The 20,445-nt window shown below is 42.8% G+C and overlaps 1 protein-coding gene across 1 annotated transcript in view; it reads right to left on the bottom strand.

Moving 5' to 3' along the window:
- LOC121293629 (protein sidekick-2-like) overlaps positions 1-20,445 on the bottom strand; it is a 941,309-nt gene that overhangs the window by 301,494 nt on the left and 619,370 nt on the right. The window contains exons 7-11 of the mRNA XM_041216767.1: positions 12,945-13,135; positions 10,621-10,704; positions 9,112-9,306; positions 7,345-7,461; positions 5,291-5,458 (exon numbers count right to left, since the gene is read on the bottom strand). Coding sequence (XP_041072701.1) covers positions 5,291-5,458; positions 7,345-7,461; positions 9,112-9,306; positions 10,621-10,704; positions 12,945-13,135 — 755 coding nt within the window. The remainder of the gene's footprint in view (positions 1-5,290; positions 5,459-7,344; positions 7,462-9,111; positions 9,307-10,620; positions 10,705-12,944; positions 13,136-20,445) is intronic.

Genomic DNA, 20,445 nt, shown 5'->3' on the forward strand with positions numbered 1-20,445 from the left:
CCAAATTTGCATTCTTGTGACAGGGCGGGTAAAATGACATTTTACCCACCGGCTGCTATGGCGGGCTTTCACATCGTATCATCCTGGACCCACTCATTATTTATGCATTCCCAGGATACACGTTGCTTCCATAGCGGGTGGGCTCTCATTCACCCACCCGCCATTACCCCGCTGCTGCATCACGCTGGGCGCCATGTTAAAAGTCCAGCCGCAAACACACATCTCAGTGCTTCCAGCTCACCACAGCTGCATGAAAGACATAGCCCTGAAATTGAAGAAGCCTGCAGCCCCCAGGTTCAGCGACGCGTCCCTTGAGTGACCTTCGGATGTCGTGGAGTCCCGCCGGGATGTCTTTCACCCCCGCTCTGGCCACAGGATGGGCAGCAACAGCACTAAGCCGGCTCGAGAGACGATGGCAGCGGTGGTCAGTGCCCTGCAAAAGAGAGCCACCCAGTGCCACAAGAGGATGAATGATCTCCTCCATGCCACCAGGGTAAGTCACTCATTTCATCACTCAACTCACACACTCACAAACCCATCACACATCCACAGGGCCCACACTCACTGTCAGTTCAAGGGACATCACCATTCACTCTCTCACACTCACCGTCATTGTCCTCATCCTGTCCATGGGACCACTGCACACTCACACAGGCCAGACATATTTGTCATCTGCCCTGGCAGGCGTCCTGCTTACACTTTCTCTATCTCTATTCATGCAGGACAAGCTGACACACAAGAGAGAGGCCGCAGAGTGGTGACGGAATGCCCGAAATCAAGGTCCTCATGGCCTTTGAAAACACAGCCATCCAGCTGGTCGGCGATGACCGGGACCGGTCTTGTGCTGATGATGAGGTTGGTGCTGCTCTACCAGGTGAGGATCCAGCAGTGCAACATCCATCAGAGAACCATGATGTGAGTGACATGTCCTCTTTCACAGGTCACTGCCATGCACTAATTATCTCTCCTTGCTTTTTCAGGCACATCTGCCACACAGCTGACTGAGTCCTTGACCCAGGGCCTCCATTCAAGCTCCGAAGAAACCTCTGAAGAGGAATCTGGAGCTACTCTCCCTGAAGTCCCATCACAGTGCTCACCCACACTCTCAAAATGCACCTCAGAGTCAGGGCTGCACTTGACCCCTGATCCGCAGCCACCCCCCCACCCCCAATACCACCACCACCAGTCGGGCAGGGCGGCACTTAACCCAGACCCCCCAGCGCCCCTGAAGCCTGCAAAGCAACAGGCGACCCTGGTGAGCTCTGCTGTTCACTCACCTCCAGTTCACCCAAAGTGAAGGCAACCAAGTGCACGTTGCCTCTGTGCTGTTGTGAAACACGTCGGTGTGCTTTCCCGCCGACATGGACAGATGGTCCAGCGGGGGTGCAAGAGCCTGGCAGGATGGCCTGATAATGATATGCTGATGTATTACAGTGAGGCTCCCGACGACTGATGGCGGGAAATATTGCCTACCACCAGCGGGCCGAGCGGCCAATCGTGACCTGCCTTCCTGCCGTCGTGTAACCGATCACGCCATATTGTCCGCTCACGCCACCGATCAAGCCCACCGCCAGCGGGCATGGAAAATTCCACCCATTGTGTGAGCAAAGCCATAGAGGGTGAATTGAATGTGTGGAGGTGTGAGGTCATCCACGTATAATCCGAGGATGGCAAAAGGGAATGTTCTTTTACTGGTGAGAGATCGAAGACTGTAGAAGGGCAAAGGGATTTAATCAAAGTGATTTAAGTGTCCGACCCATCCCCCTGCACCTCCGTCCTCACAAGTTCCCTCCCACCACCTCCAGAACCATGATAGGGACCCAATTGTCCTCACTTTTCACCCCACCAGCCTCCACATTTGAAGGATCATCCTTCGCCATTTCCGCCAACTCCAACAAACACATCTTCCCCTCATCCCCCTGTCACCATTCCGTAGGGACCATTCCCTCTGGGACACCCTGGTCTACTCCTCCATCACTCCCAACACCTCATCCTCTTCCCATTGCCCTTTCCCATGCAATTGCAAAAGGTGCAACACCTGCCCCTTTTCCTCCTTCCTTTTCACCGTCCAAGGGTCCAAACACTCCTTTCAGGTGAAGCAGTGCATCACTTGCACCCCCTTCAATTTGGTCTAGTCCATTCACTGCTCCCAAAGCGGTCTCCTCTACAATGGGGAGACCAAATGCAGACTAGGTGACCACTTTGCAGAACACCTTCAGACTGTCCACAAGCATGATCCAGACCTTCCTGTCACTTGCCATTTCAACACACCATCTTGCTCTCATGCCCACATGTTTGTCCTTGGCCTGCTGCAATGTTCCAGCGAAGCCCAATGCAAACTGGAGGAAAAGCACCTCGTCTTCTGATTAGCACTTTACATCCTTCCGGACTTCACATTGAGCTCAACAACTTCAGACCATAAACCTCTATCTTCACCTCTTTTTTAATCCCCTTTTTAAAAAAATTTTTTTTTGTTTTTTTTTTATCCACTTATTTTCATTTTTATTCATTGTCTAACCCCATTTTTATCCCCTTTTCCATCCTATTTCCCCCATCATCGCCCCTCCCCCCACCACCAAAGGGTCCATCTGTTATCTGGTCCATGTTGTTCTTTCACAGAGTGATTACCCTTGTTCTGCTATTCACACGTTCTGCTTTCTTACCTTTATGCCACTATCAGCACCTTCTTTAGCCCTTACCACTACCATTAACACTCCCTTTGTCTTTTTGTCCATGACATCTTTGTCAATCTCTCCTTAGCCCCCACCTATCGTTGGCCTTTTATTCAGTTTCACCGCCCTTAAACAGTATAAATTTCATCACATTTCTACTTCTCTTTCACTCTGAAGAAGTGTCATACAGACTCTGTTTCTCTCTCCACAGATGCTGTCAGACCTGCTGAATTTTTCTAGCATTTTCTGTTTTTATTATAGCAAAGGGATTTAGATGTCCCTGTATGCAAATTAATAAGAGCTAGTGAATAGGTACAAAAGGTATTCAAATAGCTAATGATCTCACAAGAGGATTTCTAAGGGTTAGGAACTCAGCTGTACAGATCCCTTGGTTAGATCCCATCTGGAGAACTGTATTTAGTTTTGGGCACTGAACCTCAGGAAGAATAAATTGACCACAGATGGGGAAGGGGAGCTGCAGGGGGTACAGTGCAGATTCATCAGAATGATACCAGGGTTTAAAAGGTTATATTATGAAGACAGGTTGTATATACTGGGGTTGTATTCCCTTGAGTTTAGATAGTTGAAGGGTTCTCTAATCGAGATGCTTACAGTGATAAAGAGATTTGATGGGATAGATACGGAAAAGTTATTTTATCCCGTGGAAGAATCGAGAACAAAGAGGAATTATTTTAAAATTAGAACTAGATTAGTTACATGTAAAATCAAGAAGCACTTCACCACACAAATAGAAGTGCAAATGTGGAATTCACTTCTCTAAAAGGCTGCGGATCCTGGGTTATTAATGGTAATTTTCAAGTTTAAGATTTTTATTGGATAAGGGTGTCGGGGATATGAACAAAGGTGGGTAAATTAATTTGAGGGACAGATCAGTCTTGATCGAATTGAATGTAAGAATGGGTGCCTATTCACATGTTCTAGGGTTTGCACTTCTCTGGTTTCAGCAACCAAAAACTAACCTTTATACTGGAGTATTGTAAAAGATCACGGTCAGTTCAAAACATGGTCTGAATAGAACACAGCCTCTCTGTTTATAATAAATTACTGACCACAATCGCTTCATGCACTGAGTGGTGTTAGCACATAGGTCTGTATAATGACAGGTTAATAGATTATTTGTAAATTTGTCTGTACAGTGTGCTAAAACAGATTATGAATACAGATGAGGTAGGGCATTTAACCCATTCTAACTGATTCATCTAAAGTAAAACTATACAGCAGTACAGTTTCCAACTGCTTCTTAAAGATTCCAAGAATTTTGCCTTCCTTACCTGGAAGTCAATTCCACATGCTGATCATTCTTTCTCTGAAGAATTCCTCAACATCAACCCTAAATTTTTCTCTTTGACAACTTGTGCCCACATTCCTAGTCCCGCTGTCATGGTATAATTTGTAGTTATGCCTCAGTTTTGCTTTTTCTATACCATTTACTCTCTTATCCAGACCGATGGAGAACGTCACTGGAGCCAGACATCGAGCTAAGTGAAGGGGGTATCACTGAGGCTCGGGTGCAGGCCCCAGTGAGGGGGCTGAGGGGGTTGGGGGGTGGCCACCGAGGTGGACAGACTATAGAGGAAGGGAAATGAGGGAGGGGAATAAATTGGGGAGGGGCCTCTGATTAGGGGGCCCATAAAGGAGGTACCTCCCGCACACTCCTTGCCCACTGCCAGCCTGCAAAGTGAAAACTGCTGGGCTTCACACTTGTCGTGGGCCTCCGCCCGGTGAGGGAAAAATTACAGAAGCAGTGGGAAGAGAACTTTAGGTGGCCAATAATTGGCAATTTAAGGGCCTCAATTGGTCCACTGGTGGGCAGGCTGCCCAACGCCTTCTCCACTATGCATAAAATTGCAGCAGGGGCAGTGGTGGGGATGGACAGATATGCACTGAGAACAACGCCCATGGCATTGTGCCCAATTTTACGCCCTCACCCACCTGCCAACCAGCCCCCTGGGGAAGTGTATAATCCAACCCAATATTTGTGCTCATTGGATTATAGTTTTGTCCCATTTTAGTATTGTTTCTTTCAGAGTCAGCTTCAGGCAAATACAGCAGCTATTTTGATAATTGTGTGTACCAATTTGCAGGCATGTATCATGGGCTTTAGGGATAAATGTCAACATTACAGCACACCTGAGTATGTTTTGTAATGAGACAAAGCTAAGTGAAAACCTTCAATCAAAGATGCAAAGTAAATCCTGCAATGAATAAACGCCTTTCAGTTCATTACTGACATGAATATTTATTATTCTGATTGGCTCTCCATGCTATTCTAACTATACCTACTTTGCATACACAGAATAGACTGATTCTAGAATAGAGATTCCTCCAGCTCAAATATCACATGTAGCGTGTACTGCAAAATACCACAATATTGCTTTGTTCAAAATCATATCCTGTTGTTCTTTGTTGAGTAACTACCACAACTGCGGCCCTAGTACTTATGGACTCAAGGATCCAAGTAAGGAGAAAGCTATGCCTGGATCATGGACTTAACAATTGTTCTCAACCAATTTCCAAGCTTCCTCAAATTTCTGATTTAATATGGAGCATTTGCAGGAAGAAGGTACTTCAATTTGCCAACCAATCTTATCTCTTACCCCACACAATGAGATCTCCAGACGCCTCATCCACTCCTCGAGAATTGGTGGCTAGGCACGTGTAACTCCCGGCATCTGAGATGTGGGAAGGGCTGATTAGAAGGCTGCCAGATTCCAGCAGTGTAAAGCGAGGTAATTGGACAGACCCACTAGCAAGCACTTTCTCTCCTGTTTAAGAAAAAGATAATTGGATACTGGTTGCAGTCCATTCTACATTAGCACAGCCAACGTGTAGGTAATCTATCAAGTGGAAATGGTAACTGCTCTTTAAAAATAACCCCCCACCCCTTGCCCCCGCAAACTATGATATGAAACCACAATATTCCCACCTCTACAGAATGAAAATCATTAGGCAATTGGTTATGCCAAAAAACTCAGCCGCTTTTCTTCAGCCAGTATCTGAAGGTATTCTTGACCCAGAGATGAGTTTCTGACCTCACATTCACGCCACCACTAAAACCACCTCTTTCCAACTCCATAACACCATCTGACTTCACCCGTCTCAGTTCATAGGCTGCTGAAATCCTCATTCTTGCCTTTGCTACTTTGACTATTCCAATGCACACCTGGCTGGTCTCCCACATTCTACCCTCTGTTAACTTGAAGTCATCCAAAACTCTGCTGCCCGTAACTAAATTCACCGTAAGCCACATTCCCAATTACCCCTTCACTGACCTACACTGGCACCTGGACATACAACGTCTTTAGTTTAAAATTCCCATCCTGTTTTTAAATCCCTCCAGAGCCTTGCCTTTCCCTATCCCTGCAATCTACTCCGACTCCACAACCCTCAGAGATGTCTCCTCAAATTCTGGCCTCTTGGGCACCCCTGATTTTAGCTGTTCCATCATAGGTAGCTGTGACTTCAGTTGCTGAGAACCCATGCTCTTGAATACCCTCCCTACACTTCTGTTAAAACATCTGTGCCCCAGAAAAAAAAAACATTGCTTAATTGACAGCTCTGGCTCTTTCATCCAAGCTGTCAATGTCACGATGTTTATTTACACAAGTTAAAGAGGTTTTAAGCGCTTGCAGTTTTAGCTATTGAAATTTGAGAGGGTCTGAATGATTGACACTTTTATTGGGCTTTAGTATCTTTTCATATCTTTATAAATGAATGACTATTTTATTAAAGCTTTTTACACGTCCTACTGAATAGGGGAGGTGAATGGGTATGGAAGTGCCATAGCCTGGCAAAGGGTGCATAGGGGTTGTTTGGGGACATACCTTGGCATGTGGAGCATAAGGGGCCAAAGAGGGTGGGTTGGGGCATACCTTGGCATGCAGGGCATAAGGGGCCATGGATGGTGGGTTGGGGGCATACCTTGACATGGAGAGCATGAGCAGGACCTTTTAAACTTACCGTTTTATAGGTCCCCACATGCATACCAAGGTTTATGACACCTCTGAGGGGCTATGAACCATGGCTCATTGAAAACCTGGCCTGATGAAAATTGAAGAAGGCTTGGACATACTTATCACTGCAATGGAGCCAGACAGGTCAGGAGTTCAGGGAGCGAGCTTGCAACATGAACCAGCCCATAACCTTAAAAGACGCCCCCAAAAATGGGAAACCCAGGGAATCCTAGGATCGGGTCCCAGCCGCCATTTATAAAGAGCTCCCAAGTCATCCCGACTCGGTTAAAACCCTGACTTAAAACTCTGTTTGGAGAGAGGATTTCTTGGGTACCTCCAACTCCTAGGTGTCATCTGTGGTTAAAGTAAAAGTCTGCCATCATTTGGGTCTGACCACAGGCATCCTAAGCCATAAGTCCACCTGCAATGGCCAGGAGCACATTTTTGCTCTGAACATTGAGGAAGATTCTACCAAACTAACACATTTACAAATGCATATGTGGTCATGTTCATGAGTTCTGAGCAACTGGCCATGGCCAAATACAGCATCCATCATTAGGTGATTGAGAATTTGTGATTAAATTTATGTAATGTGTGAAGGAAGAGAGCAGTACAGAAAAGCTGGAGTTAGCTGACTGGAAGAAATTGAACCCTCATGAAATGTGTCGTATTCAACAGTAATAAATGTTAATACTTGCCCCTCTGCCAGGTGATTGCTGGCCGTGGTGCGCCTGACGTTTCACAAGAAAGGATGACTGATAGCCCATCAATCACTGTGCTGTCTGATGGTCCCTTAGTAATGTTGGGAGGAATACCTGTAACAACCATTAAAATAATTAATATTGTTCCCACATTAATGAATCTAAGTATTGCTAAGTTGTGTTGTTTCCAAATTTATTTTATGAAAGCATTAATTTTATTTATGGTAAACTGATGTTAATTTTACCTAATATATCCTGTATATTATCTAATGACCAATAATGGAATAAATAAGATTATGTTCATAACATACTGGTTTGAATATCCATGATCCCAATCCACTATTGTAACTATAAGGTTGCCAAATGCCCCAGATTTCGGAGTGGTCTCCTGGAATGGGCCGTGGAATCTCCAGTGCCTACCTCCCACTCCATGAAATCATTAATATTCGGCACTTTACTGATGGAATCAAAGTTCTTCCCTCTGATTTCCCTTTTGCGAATCCCTTCCTGATCTTTGGTTTCCCCTCTTCCCTGACTTAGTTTCCCTTGTTTGTCTGCTCATGGGTGGTCCTCCTGAATCTCAGAACTTCTTGCACAACAGCTGGCGACCATGAGTAAAGATACTCAATGGCAGAGGATCCAAGTGTTAACCAATAAAGCAAATGCAATTAAATTTGCAGATTATCTTGATTAAATGGCACGTGGTCAAATCTCCAGGAATACCCTCCAACTGAAATTGACCAATGAGATAAGAGCCTGACCCTGCTTAAATTTCCAGAGTTAAAGCCACGCGCACAAACCAGTCGCTCACATTATGTGAGTTTCAGTTCATCTTGGATGCCTGCTGAGGGAGGAGCAGCAAATCATTTTCTGGAGTATTTTAAGCCATGACTCCACCCTGTAACACTCCTATGGGCTCCACTTGCACGGGGTAACGCTCTTGTCTTGCCACCACGGTAAAAATCTAACTGCAGATGGACAATGGCAGAGAAAAATCAGGTGGTACCTATAGCGGGCAATGACCTACAAACATTGGTTTTATGCGCAAACAGCCAGTTAAGATCTATCCCGCTGTTCTGTTATTTTCCATGAATAGGGTGGCTAATAGCTTCTGCATAATTGGCTTGAAATCATTTAAAAACTCATGGCAAAGGCACAGTTTTATTACAACTTTCTTACAGCTGAATATTGCCCTTCCTGTGACTCCAGCCAGTCCTCCATAGGCTCCCTTGGTCTACACAACTTCCAACCCTCTCCACATGCGCAGCCTGTATTAGGGCTGCAGACTGGCCTTCAAAAATAATGCCATCCATTAACCTGGTGCTTCCTGCCTATCATCCATTTTTACCTGGATCTCCTGCCTGCTGAACTTTAATTGACTACGGGTAGAAAGATCACTGAGGAAGTCCCACCAGCCACCTGTACAGCCGTGCGACCCCGCATATGACCCAGAGTTGGGATGTCCATTCATCTGGCAAAATCCAGCCTCTGGTAGTTTTTTCTAATCAAACAATTCCACTAATTTTAATGAGATTCTCCCCATAATTCATGGTATTCCATAAGGGACCCTGAAGCTCCTAAAGCAATACCAAACCATTAGTCCCCCTAAAAATTCTTCTGAAGGTGAAAGAAAATTTTACAGTTGAAAGTTTAGTTTTGCACAATTGGGGCATCACTCATGAATTCACAAACCTCAAATAAGATAGGGGGTAAAAGAGTGGATTAAATTAGTTCACAGAATAGCTTCAAAGATAATTTACTTACTGGTAACAGCAAGATAGGTGAAAGTTTGCACCTCACCAGCATCGTTTCTAGCAAAACACTGGAACATGCCAGTGTCATCAGGCATCAGTCCATTGATCTGCAGGCTGCCGTTGGACAGCACCTTGTATCTGGGGACATTTAACCTTGTGATCTGTATTGCATCTTTATACCAATATATCACTGGCAATGGAACACCTGCAAACACATACATAAATCATTGCAATCTTTGATAAATGCGTGATGCTTGAATAAAGTAGTTCCAGGAAACAGGCTTAGTATGCATTGTTGGTAATCTTTCATGTGCCTCATGATCTCTTCTCTGTGAGGTTGTCAATAAATAAAGATTATAGCAGGCATTGAATCCAACAGGCTTTTGACAGAATTAATTTAAATCAAAATATTGAAAATATTCAAAGTTGTAAAGTTGAACAAATAATATGTAATGGCTGGAACTGTTAAATTGCTGTTTTGTGCCAGTTCATTACCTGCATCACAAACAGCACCTCAACTGCTTTAGAAATTGTCCAAGCTTAGTCATTCAGTGCATATCTGAACTGGCCGAATTTATATTCTCTTAATGTCACACCACTTTGCATTCTCTGCTCCTCCCAGATACAAATGTTGTGGGGGTCTCAGTGCATGTTTCATTGCAATAACACATTCCAACAGATTACATTAAGGAACAGCGGTATGGGAGTGTAACATGTTGTGATTCATCCTAGGGGATATAGAAAGGATTTGAAGGAAAATAATAAATTGATCCCACAGGTGCCAACTCAAACCGGGATATGGCTGCAAGGATGCTGTCAGCCATCTAGTGCCTTGACAAGGAAACTGTCTTCATGTTTGACATGGACGGTGAGCATCAGTGGGTTATTCAACCATAATAAATATTGTTGCTTAACCGATCCTTGCTCTGATGTCTATACTTGAACTTCCTAGAAAGGGCCAATGGCTAGTATTTGGAAATGCTAACTTTTGGTCACTGTTTCCCTGTTGTCCCCAAGGGGTTGAGCCGATTTTAACATCCTAACTCCTGCCCTGGGTGAAATCATTTAACTCAGTAGAAACAGGAAATTAAACCTAGAACCTTCTGGTCCATATGATTCATCAACTCTGAAACGTCTGTGATCCTAATTAGTGGGTTTATGAGTGTTCTTTATGCCTTAAAATGAAAGAAAAATGTCACCTAGCAACAGCTTTTCAGGCAGTTATTGAATTTGTCGATTTTTCAAAAAAGCATCACATTTCTCAAACCAACTCAATAAAATCACATAAGTGCTGAATTTCATTTCTCATCTAAATGCACAGGGATCTGAGGGAATGGAATGTATCACCTGGCAAACTCAGTTAAAAAGAGTAACTCATTCACAGGTAGAGGATCACTCAACATTATGGCTTCCAGGAGAAAGAACACTTCAAATATACTGCTTCTCTTAATATCCAGTCTCTGCTATATACAATCCTCCAACTAAGTTTAATAAACAGTAGATTGGCTGATGACTTTACCTTGAGCTTGACATGGAATATCCACCACTTTCTCAATCTCAACTGTAATGTGACGCTCTGGTTCCAGAATTAGCTGTGGTGGCTCTGCAAGAAGAAAAGGACTTTAATATTAATCAGTAAAAAAAATTCTTGAACCTAATGAGAATATTCCTGTTTACCTCCTTGATGAAATGTGAATTAGAATACAATGGAAAAATTATCACTGGTAAAATCTTAAGTAACTTTCTTTTAATTATTCTGAGGATTTATTTCAAAGCTTTTGCAAACCATATTCTCCCTCATCATATGACTTGTGTTAAGGTAAAATAGTCAATTTTCCAGCCTGTAAAGAACGTATCTTTTTATTTCGGTTGAACTGTGGATTAAAATTACAATGAAGGACATGTCTACTGGAACAATGTGAGGGATATATACAATGTTGCTGTCCTGGAACAGAGTGTGCCATGAAAGACAGGATGGTGCTGAGAAGTCTGGTCTAATGGAGCACTGCCTGTCAACAATATTTTAATTGGCTCCTGACCAGGTGACCAGGGTTTGTGTAAGAGCAGTGTAGCAGATTAGCTCCTACCCTGAAAGGAAAAAGACCTAAAACCTCTGTCTCCTGTGTGTGTAGGATTCCAGTAATTCCACAATAATAGCTAGCTGGTTTTTTTCTCCTTTTTTCTCTCTAACCTGTTCTCTCTTTGAAAATCCCTGTCAAGAGGCAAAGGGGAAAATCACTGTTAGAGACATTGAAAGGCAAGTGTTCAACCAGTGAACTAAAGACTGAAAGTGCTGGAGGACCACCTCGTGTCATTACCAAAGAACCAAAAGGAATTTAGAAGACATCGATTAAAATCAGCCCACCAAATCCTGTACTCCAGAATTGGTGCTATTGAACTGTTTTATTCCACCCTTAAAATCCATGTTTTGTGTGTCTTATGTGTCTTATATATGTATATATAGGGAGTTAAGAAAGGATAGAGTTTAGGTTATAAAGTTAGAAGTTAGCAGTTCATATTTCTTTCTTTTGCCAATGGTCAAAGACAATTTGTTCAATAAACAGTTATTTACTAATTAAGTTTACAAACTTGGTGCTTATATTCTGTTAACCTAAATTAAACACTTAGTTGGGTTGATCAAACATTTTCACATTTGTTGCAGCTCGGGGAGCAGTGGAGCTTGATATTGCAGTGCACTATCCCCAGTGAGTTGTGACAAGCCCCATAAGTTGAAATGGTTTCTTTTATGGCCAGATCATGAACCAGTAAAATTAATCCCAATTATAAAGAGATTATTGAGGTCCAGTGTCATGGAACAAACACACATAACAGGCTGTGAAATCAGTATTATAACTGCCTAACTAGTTACTGTATTGTCACTATAAATTCACATAGCTATGCCCCCACTTCTCAGTGCTACTATAGTGGCTGCATCGTACCTCATACCTGCCTGCAACCTGGAACATTTTCCCCATCATCAGCATCGGTGTCTTAGGGTTAAGCAAGCCAACAGATAAAGTGCATGCTTTAAGCTAAGTTTTACAGTAATCAGTGCAACTGATATACAGTTTCTCTGCAAATATGCATGTATTCATGGATTGAAACTAAAATTATCACCAACACTGTGACATTAACTCCCTTCCTAACAGCACCATGGGTGTACCTACACCACATAGGCTGCAGCAGTTTATGAAGGCGGCTCACCACCACCTTCTCAAGGGCAATTTGGGATGGGCAATAAATGCTGACCTAGTCAGCAATGCCCACATCCCATTAACGAATAAATAGAAAAAAATTCTGCAATAAAAATGCAACTTGACTTATTCAACTAAGAAAAATCAGTGCTCTTGATGATACATTATGCTTTACACTTCATAATACGTGTCTCCTCTAGCTCACCATGAGCAATGTCATGGCAGATCTGCTACAGATATAGCTTTTGACAAAGAAACATTGAAAGGGAACCATTTTGCAGTCCAGTCAGAACAGAAACATCAGACTGCTGCAGCAATGTGATATCCTTGCAGATTCTGAAAGAATTCTGAACACTTGCATCTGACTGGAATGACAAGGAAATGAGATCTAAAAAGTGAGTGGGAAGCTATGGATAGAATCTGGAGTCTTTTGAAAACAGTAACTATAAAAATCATAGTAATTATAAAAAAAAGTAGTGGTTAGTTCCTTGAAGGCAACGAGCCCTTTAGCCTCTTTTAACGACTCATTAAATAAATCGGTTTGATTCTGAATACAGACTTATAAATTTTTTGCAATTGAACCTGCAGAATATTTTGTAATCATTATGCAGGTGCTCGTTATAGGTCCAGGAATTTTCCAGGCACTCACCTAGCACTGACAAGAAGGCCCCTGCAGTGACTGAAGGAACACTACTGCTTCGGAGAATTGCTTCACACTCATAGTACCCAGCATCATGCAATTTCGGGTGTAGGATGGTCAGTTTCCGGTGGTAATCGCTGAATCCACTTCTCAACTGCACCCCATCTTTCTTCCAGATAATACTTAGCTTAATTAGTGGCCTGGAAAGAAATCACAAAAGGCACAGAAGTTCCTTACACTGTCGATTTGAAGATGTTACCATTGTCCTCTTGGTAGAAAGCCTATTGGAATTAGACACAAATGATTAAAAATTCAAGGCGGTATTGTTAGGTATCAAACACTTTCCAACCCTATAGTCAAGGTGCATTGACTATATCTAGTTACCCAGGTTATCATTCAAGGAGATTGATGAATTTTCAATTGCTGTTAAAAATTATTTTGGGGAAATGGGCACAGAATAATGCTAAGAAAATTGATATACCCGCGTCTCTGTATATGGGGAGTGGGGTTATCTTGTTTTCCAGTTACTAAGGTAGTAAACTTTTAGGCATTGGAAAAGAGAGGAAGGGAAAGGTGTGGCAAGTTAATGTTCTAGTATATTTCTTAGTGATTAAATCAAGATTGGCATTGGCTTAATCTTGTCAATTGTCTCAAGAAATTATGGGTAATGGAGACAATGGCCAGAAACTTACCTATGTCGAGCAGGCTGGGCGGGAGTGGGTGGGGGTGGGCGAGGATCCGATCGTCACCTGCGATCTGCTGCACGCCGCCATTTTACATGGGCGGGTCAATTAAGGCCCACCCCTGTGTGATGTGCACCTGGGAGCATTGAGCACTCCCTGTGAGGGGTGGGAGAATAGGCTGAGTCAGGGCCTACGCAGGAAGGCGCAGAAATCTCCCTGAGGCATGGAGCTGCCTCAGGGAGATTAAGTTGATTAAAATATTTTGTTACCAATAAAGTACAAAATTATTTAAACATATCCCCTCTTGTGACAGTGTCACATGAGTTAGGACATGTTTTTATATTTGGGAAAATTTTATCATTTAATTAATAAAAGCTTTAGGAAACCTCATCCCTCTCCTAAAAAACACAAACCTTAAGGTTGGGCGGGTAGCATTGCAAACAACATTAATTGTTTATTTAATGGCCCTAACAGGCCATTCACAGTTCGGCAGGCGCACAGCCGCCTCCAGCGTGCACCCGCTGAACGAAAGATCTAAATGACACGCGATGACATCGGGACGCACGCCTGATGTCATCTTGCGTCATTTTGCACATCGGCATGTCGGGCCCACCCCCACACACCAATGGCAATATTCTGACTGATGAGAAAATAACTTGCAGAAGGGCATCAGACTGTGGTTGGGTGGGGATGGGGAAGAGGGGCAGAAAGAGAAATAATTTCAAACTAATTAATTAGAAACCTCATTAGCATATTATTTATATTTTATAGTAGATCAATATCCCTGACATGAAAAATACTTGTGGAGGAAATCCATCAGCATAAACAACAACTTATCAACACTTATAGTGCCTTTACATAATAAAATGTCCCAAAGGAACCTCACAGGAGTGCTATAAAGTGAATTAGACACCGAGCCACGTAAGACACAATTAGGGAAGATGACCGAAAGCTTGGTCAAAGAGGGAGGTTTTAACGAGCCTCTTAAAGGAGGAAATAGAGGTCGTGAGGTGGAACAATGTAGGGAGGGAGTTCCAGAGCTTAGGAGCTAAAGGCACGGTCACCAATGGTGGAGAAATTAAAATTGGGGATCCTCAAGAGGTCAGACTTGGATGAGTGCAGCTATCTCATAGGGTTGTGGAAGCTCCGTCAGTCAACCCATTTAAGGCTTGGGCAGACAAATTTTTAGTTCTCAAAGAATTGAGGGAAATGGGGAGTGGGTGGGAAAGTGGAGTTGAAGCCCAAGATCAGCCATGATTGTACTAAATAGTGGAGCAGGCTGGGCCATTTGATTTACTCTTGCTCCTGTTTCTTGTGTTCTTTTGTTCTTGTGGAGGAGATTACCAAGATAGGGAGGATTGGGGCCATGGAGGGACTTGGAAAAAAAAAATGAGAATTTTAAAATCAAAACATTGCTTGACTGGAAGCCATGTCAATCAATATACACAGAGGTAATAGGTAAACGAACTTGGAATCAGTAAGAACATGGGCAGCAGAATTTTTGATGGCTTGATGCTTATGGAGAGTAGGCTAGTCAGGAGTGCGAGTCAAGTTTAGAGGTAACAAAGGCATGAATTAGGGTTTCATCAGCAGATGATCTGAGGCAGGAATGAAGTCGGATGATGTTGCAGAGGTGGAAATAGGCAGATTAGTGGTCGGAAGGCAGTGGTGAGGTAGAGCTGTATGTTGTCAGTATACATGTGAAAATTAATACTTTGCTTTTGGGTGCTGATGCCAAGGGGCAACATGTAGATGAGAATTAGGAGGGGTCCAAGGATAGATCCTTGGGGAACAGCAGAGGTAACAGTGCAGGAGCAAGAACAGAATGTCTAGCAGGTGATATTTTGGTTATGATTTGATAGATTAGATAAACAGTGCATTGCACCAAAGGACCCAAAATCATCTTCCAAGAGGGAAAGGAAGTGCCATGATGTACATCTAAATGCAAAGTACATGCAGTGGTAATGATAGGCTCTGACATTTTGATCCTGACTGGAAGCCAACAAAGAAGATACTATCATACTACAGTAAAGAGCAAAACTATAATCAAGACGTCTTCTACAGGCGCAAGTTCCAAAAAATCCCACATAAAACAGATTATTTTCTTGAAATAATATAAAATATTTTCGAACATTTACCCTAATCTTTCTAAGTGTTGTTTTCATGTTGATATTTATCTTCTATCATGTCATTATCACGAGAGAAGTCTGAATTTTGCTTTTTTCTTTCATTGGCACAGTCAGAACACTGTTATGGAATGTGAAACTCATGCTGTGCTTTACTTTTACTGCTGGTCTTTAATGCATGAACTTCCTGTGCTCATAAAATGCTGGGATGACAGGACTTAGAATTGAATATTTTTTGCTCTTTGTCTAAAGTGACAGCATAAAGCAATCTCATGTCAGGTATATCAAAGGTTACTACACTTTAAACCTTTCCCTTCACTACCAGAGCCTCAGAAGGACATTGCCTTACCACACCAGCATGACCTTTCCATTAATATTCTTATGGGTCTCTGATAGTTGCTGTCTAGTGCAGCATCATCTGGAAGCCATTTGCTGTGAACTTCTGTTCACTGTGTATTGGGTGCTGAATGCATAAAGTGATTTGTTCATGCCTCATCTATATGGCTTGGTTGATGCTTGTGTGGGACCATCTTTGGCACTGCACCAATACTAAATTTGGAATATAATGTAACTGGTTTCTGGGAAATTGGTAATTTTGCATAGGTAGCATGATTTTCCAGAAGAGTGAGCTCCTAGTACTTATGCTGGGAACTGGCTGCAAGACAGTTTTTTAATTTGAAAATATTTCAGCTTGTTTGTCATACTAACTTCACATTTTTAATGTCATAAAACAGGTGATCAGACGATTTATAAATTTATGGTGGTTTTGCAATTGAGCAAGTAAATGGCAAATTACCTTTTAAATTTGAACAATGAATGATAAGTATAAACTAATAAGCATAGGTCAAATTTTCTGAATCTTCCACAAATAATGAGTGAAACAGAATTTGCCAAAGGAGAAGGATAAATCTGACAATTACAGGCCAATCAGTTTCATACCATTGTTGGGAAATTTTTTAGAAGCAATAATCCAGGAGAAAATTAACAGCCACTTGGACAAACGTGGACTAGCAAGAGGGACCAGCACAGACTTGTTAAGGAAAATTGTGTTTGACTAACCTGATTGAGTTTTTTGATGCTATAACACAAAGGGTGGAATTTAATCCAGCCTGTCGGAGCAAAAAACATGGTGGTTGGGCCCACTTATTGCGGAAGAGGCCACGCATCAGTCTGCTGGTGGTGGGAAAACCTCCCGCGATTAAGTCGGAGATGGGAAGGGGATCACAGTGGAAAGTCAATTAGGCTCATTAATAAGCCAATAATACCAATTATTCCTGATGCATTGCAATTTAGTGGTGGTTCAGGCATTAAGTGGGAGTTGCAGAGCTTTCCCTTGTCTCTCGAAGGCCACCAAGCAAACGTTATTGGGTTTGCCAGCAGCCTACCACAGGACGGGGAGGAAGGGAGGGGTGTCCCTCCTTGTCCCTGATCGAGGGCCCCGGCATTGGGAACAGGAGGACTCTGAAACCCATTCTCCTGCCCCTGCCTCCGACCACCCTGCCACCTCCTCCTCCTCGTGACCTCCACCCTGCCCTTGCTCACCCATGTCCAGGGATCCAGCAACGATCCCTGACGAAGCCCTCAGAGTGTTACCGGCAGCAGTCGCTGCTCCCAATGGCACTGCCGGCAATGGAGAGCTGCTGGCCACTGATTGGCCCTAAGTCCTGGTGAAGGCCCAACACTGGCTTGTTAAATGCCTGAGAGGAACTTAATTTGCTTGGGCCTCCCCCACAGAAGAAATGTGGGTCTCCCGCCAGTTCTCCAACAGGTGGGAAAGCCCCTCGTTTTCCACATTTAATCCAGCCCAGAGAGTGGATGAGGGCAGTGCAGTTGATGTTGTGCAACTGGATTTTCAAAAGGCGTTTGATAAAGTACCACATATTAGGCCTTTTAACAAAAATTGAATTCCATGGGATAAAAGGGGCAGTGGCAGCATGGATAAAAAATTGGTTAAAGGATAGAAAACAGAGTTGTAATGAATGGGTGATTTTCAGACTGGGTGGATGTATATTGTGGAGTGCCCCAACATTCAGTACTAAGAAAACTGTTTTTGGTCCCCATAATGACTTGAACTTCGGGGCACAGGGCACAATTTCAAAATTTGCAGATGACACAGAACTTGGAAGTCTAGCAAAAACTGCGGAAGACATTAATAGATTCAAGAGGGCATAGGCTGATGGAATGAACGGACAAATGCAGGTGAAATTCAAAAAGGTGAGGTAATACATTTTGGTAGGAAGAAAGAGGAGAGACATATATGCTAAATGGTACAATTTTAAAAGGGGGGCGCAAGAAGATCTTTGAAAGTGGCAGAACAGCTTAACAAAACATGAAATATTGGGCTTTATGAACAGAAGCATACAGCAGTTTTTTTTATTTGTTCATGGGATGAGAGCATCACTGGCTAGACCAGCATTCATTGCCCATCCCTAATTGCCATTGTTTAGAGGGCGTTTAAGAGTCAATCACATTGCTGTAAGTCTGGAGTTACATGTAGGCCAGACCAGGTAAGGATGAAGGCAAAATACTGCGGATGCTGGAAATCTGAAACAAAAACAAAAAATGCTGGAAAAACTCTGACAGCATCTGTGGAGAGAAAGACAGAGTTAACATTTTGAGTCTGTATGGCTCTTCTTCAGAGCTAAAGGGGATGGCAGATTTCTATCCCTAAAGTACATTAGTAAACCAGCGGGGTTTTTAACACAATCCCAGATTTTTTACTGAATTCAAATCCACCATCTGCTGTGATGGGATTCGAAGCCGCGTCCCCAGACTACACTGGGTCTCAGGATTACCAGTACCACTGCCTCCCCTTAAATCCAGGAAGATATCTTAAGCTTAAAAGGCCCCAGCTGGAGGGTTGCATTCAATTCTGGGCACTATGCTAAGAATGTGAAGGCTTTCAAGAGGTAGCAGAACAGATTTACTAAAATGATCCTAGTGCTGAGGGGTTACAGATACATGGATAGACTGAAGAAGCTGGTGTTGCTCTTTTTGGAGCAGACTAAGAGGCGATTTGATAGAGGGGTTTAAAATCACGAAGGGTTTAGATACTGTAAATAAAGAGAAACTGTTTCCAATGGCTGAACAGTTGACAACCAAAGGACACAGGTTTAAGGTGGCTGCTAAAGAACCAGAGGCAACGTGAGGAAAACCTTTATTATGCAATGAGTGGTGTGCATTTGGAATGCACACTACCCTGATAGGGTGGTGGATACAGATAGGAAACTGGATAAATAATTGAAGGAGAAAAGAAAAATTGCAGAGATATGGGGAAAAAGTGGATTGCTCTTTGAAAAGGCCAGCTCAGACCAGATGGGCCAAATGGGCTCCTTCTGTAACATACTCAGAGGGGATAATTTTTCATATGGCGGGTGGGCTCGGCAAGAACAGGTGGGGGCAGACACGGAGCCTATCGCAGCCCGTGCTCAGCGCTACCAGTGCGGGCAGGGGGAGGAGGGAGAGTCGGGGCCAGCGCTCTTTTGCACATGCCCGAAAGAGCGCTTCAATCTGCCTGAGGCACAGAGCTGCCTCAGGGAGATTGAATCAATATTAAAATAAAAGGTGTAAACATTTATTTAAACATGTCAGAGTTGGGACATGTTTTTATATTTATGAAAATGTATTTATTTATTTAATAAAAGCTTCAGGAAACCTCATCCCGCTCGTGGATGAGGTTTCCTGAAAAATGTGAAGGCTGGATGGGCTTTTCGCCTGCCTTTATAGGCCATTTAGATTTCAGTGGGTGCGCAGCCAACTTCGGCGCGCACCCACCGAACGAAATATCACGATGGCATGTGGTGATGTCCGGACGCATGCCCGATGTCATCACGCATCATTTGATGCATCGGCGTGTTGGGTCTGCACCCACATGCCAACTGAAAAATTCTGCCCACAGTTATTATAACTCTGAAAAAGGAATTTTGGCGTAATAGCAAAAATGCTCTGATAATGAGATTAAGCAATTTTAAAAGTTAATAGAATGCTATAATATATCACTAAGTCTAACACAAGTCTACAGATGTTATGTTAAGATTTTACAATATGTTGTCAGACTACAATACATGTATTGTGTTCATATTTAACCACTGAAAAATATTAATGTATTGTAAACAGGACTGAAAGGAGCAAACATCCATTACGGGCAAAGTTAGTGAGCTACAAGGAAAATTTAAGTTTAAGATTTAAAATTTAGAAAGAAGCTATATAAGGAGGGTGGTCTCATCAAGGTAGATAAAATATTAAATAAGAAATAAAAAGAACCTTACCTCGTCAAAATAAATCTTATAGTAGAGAAAGAACACAAATGGAAATTAGTGAGCAATTAACTTAGAATAATTATCGGAACACATTTCTCAATGAACAATAGTTTGTTTGGAATAACTTAGAGGGTGGATAATAAAGGTAAGAATACTTGGGTTGTTAAAAACACAGTTGTATGTTATGATGGGTGAATTAGACAACAGAGATTTTGGTGTCCTCAAAAACAAATACACTGCAGTATTTTTTTAATGCAGTTGCCTCCAATAACAAGTAACCTTTCGCGATGATTTCTTTTTTGTCCTTCTTAGCTTGAGGCTGTTGAGCAGCACCTTTTGTGTGTTTGATATCCACAAGTTTCACTGTATCGATTTACTTTCAAATTAGGCCATCAACAGCACATGTGCAGGGTGGCCATGACAAATTGCCTACTCGGCATGT

This window comes from Carcharodon carcharias, chromosome 22 (genome assembly GCF_017639515.1).
Source record: "Carcharodon carcharias isolate sCarCar2 chromosome 22, sCarCar2.pri, whole genome shotgun sequence".
Taxonomy (NCBI): Eukaryota; Metazoa; Chordata; class Chondrichthyes; order Lamniformes; family Lamnidae; genus Carcharodon; species Carcharodon carcharias.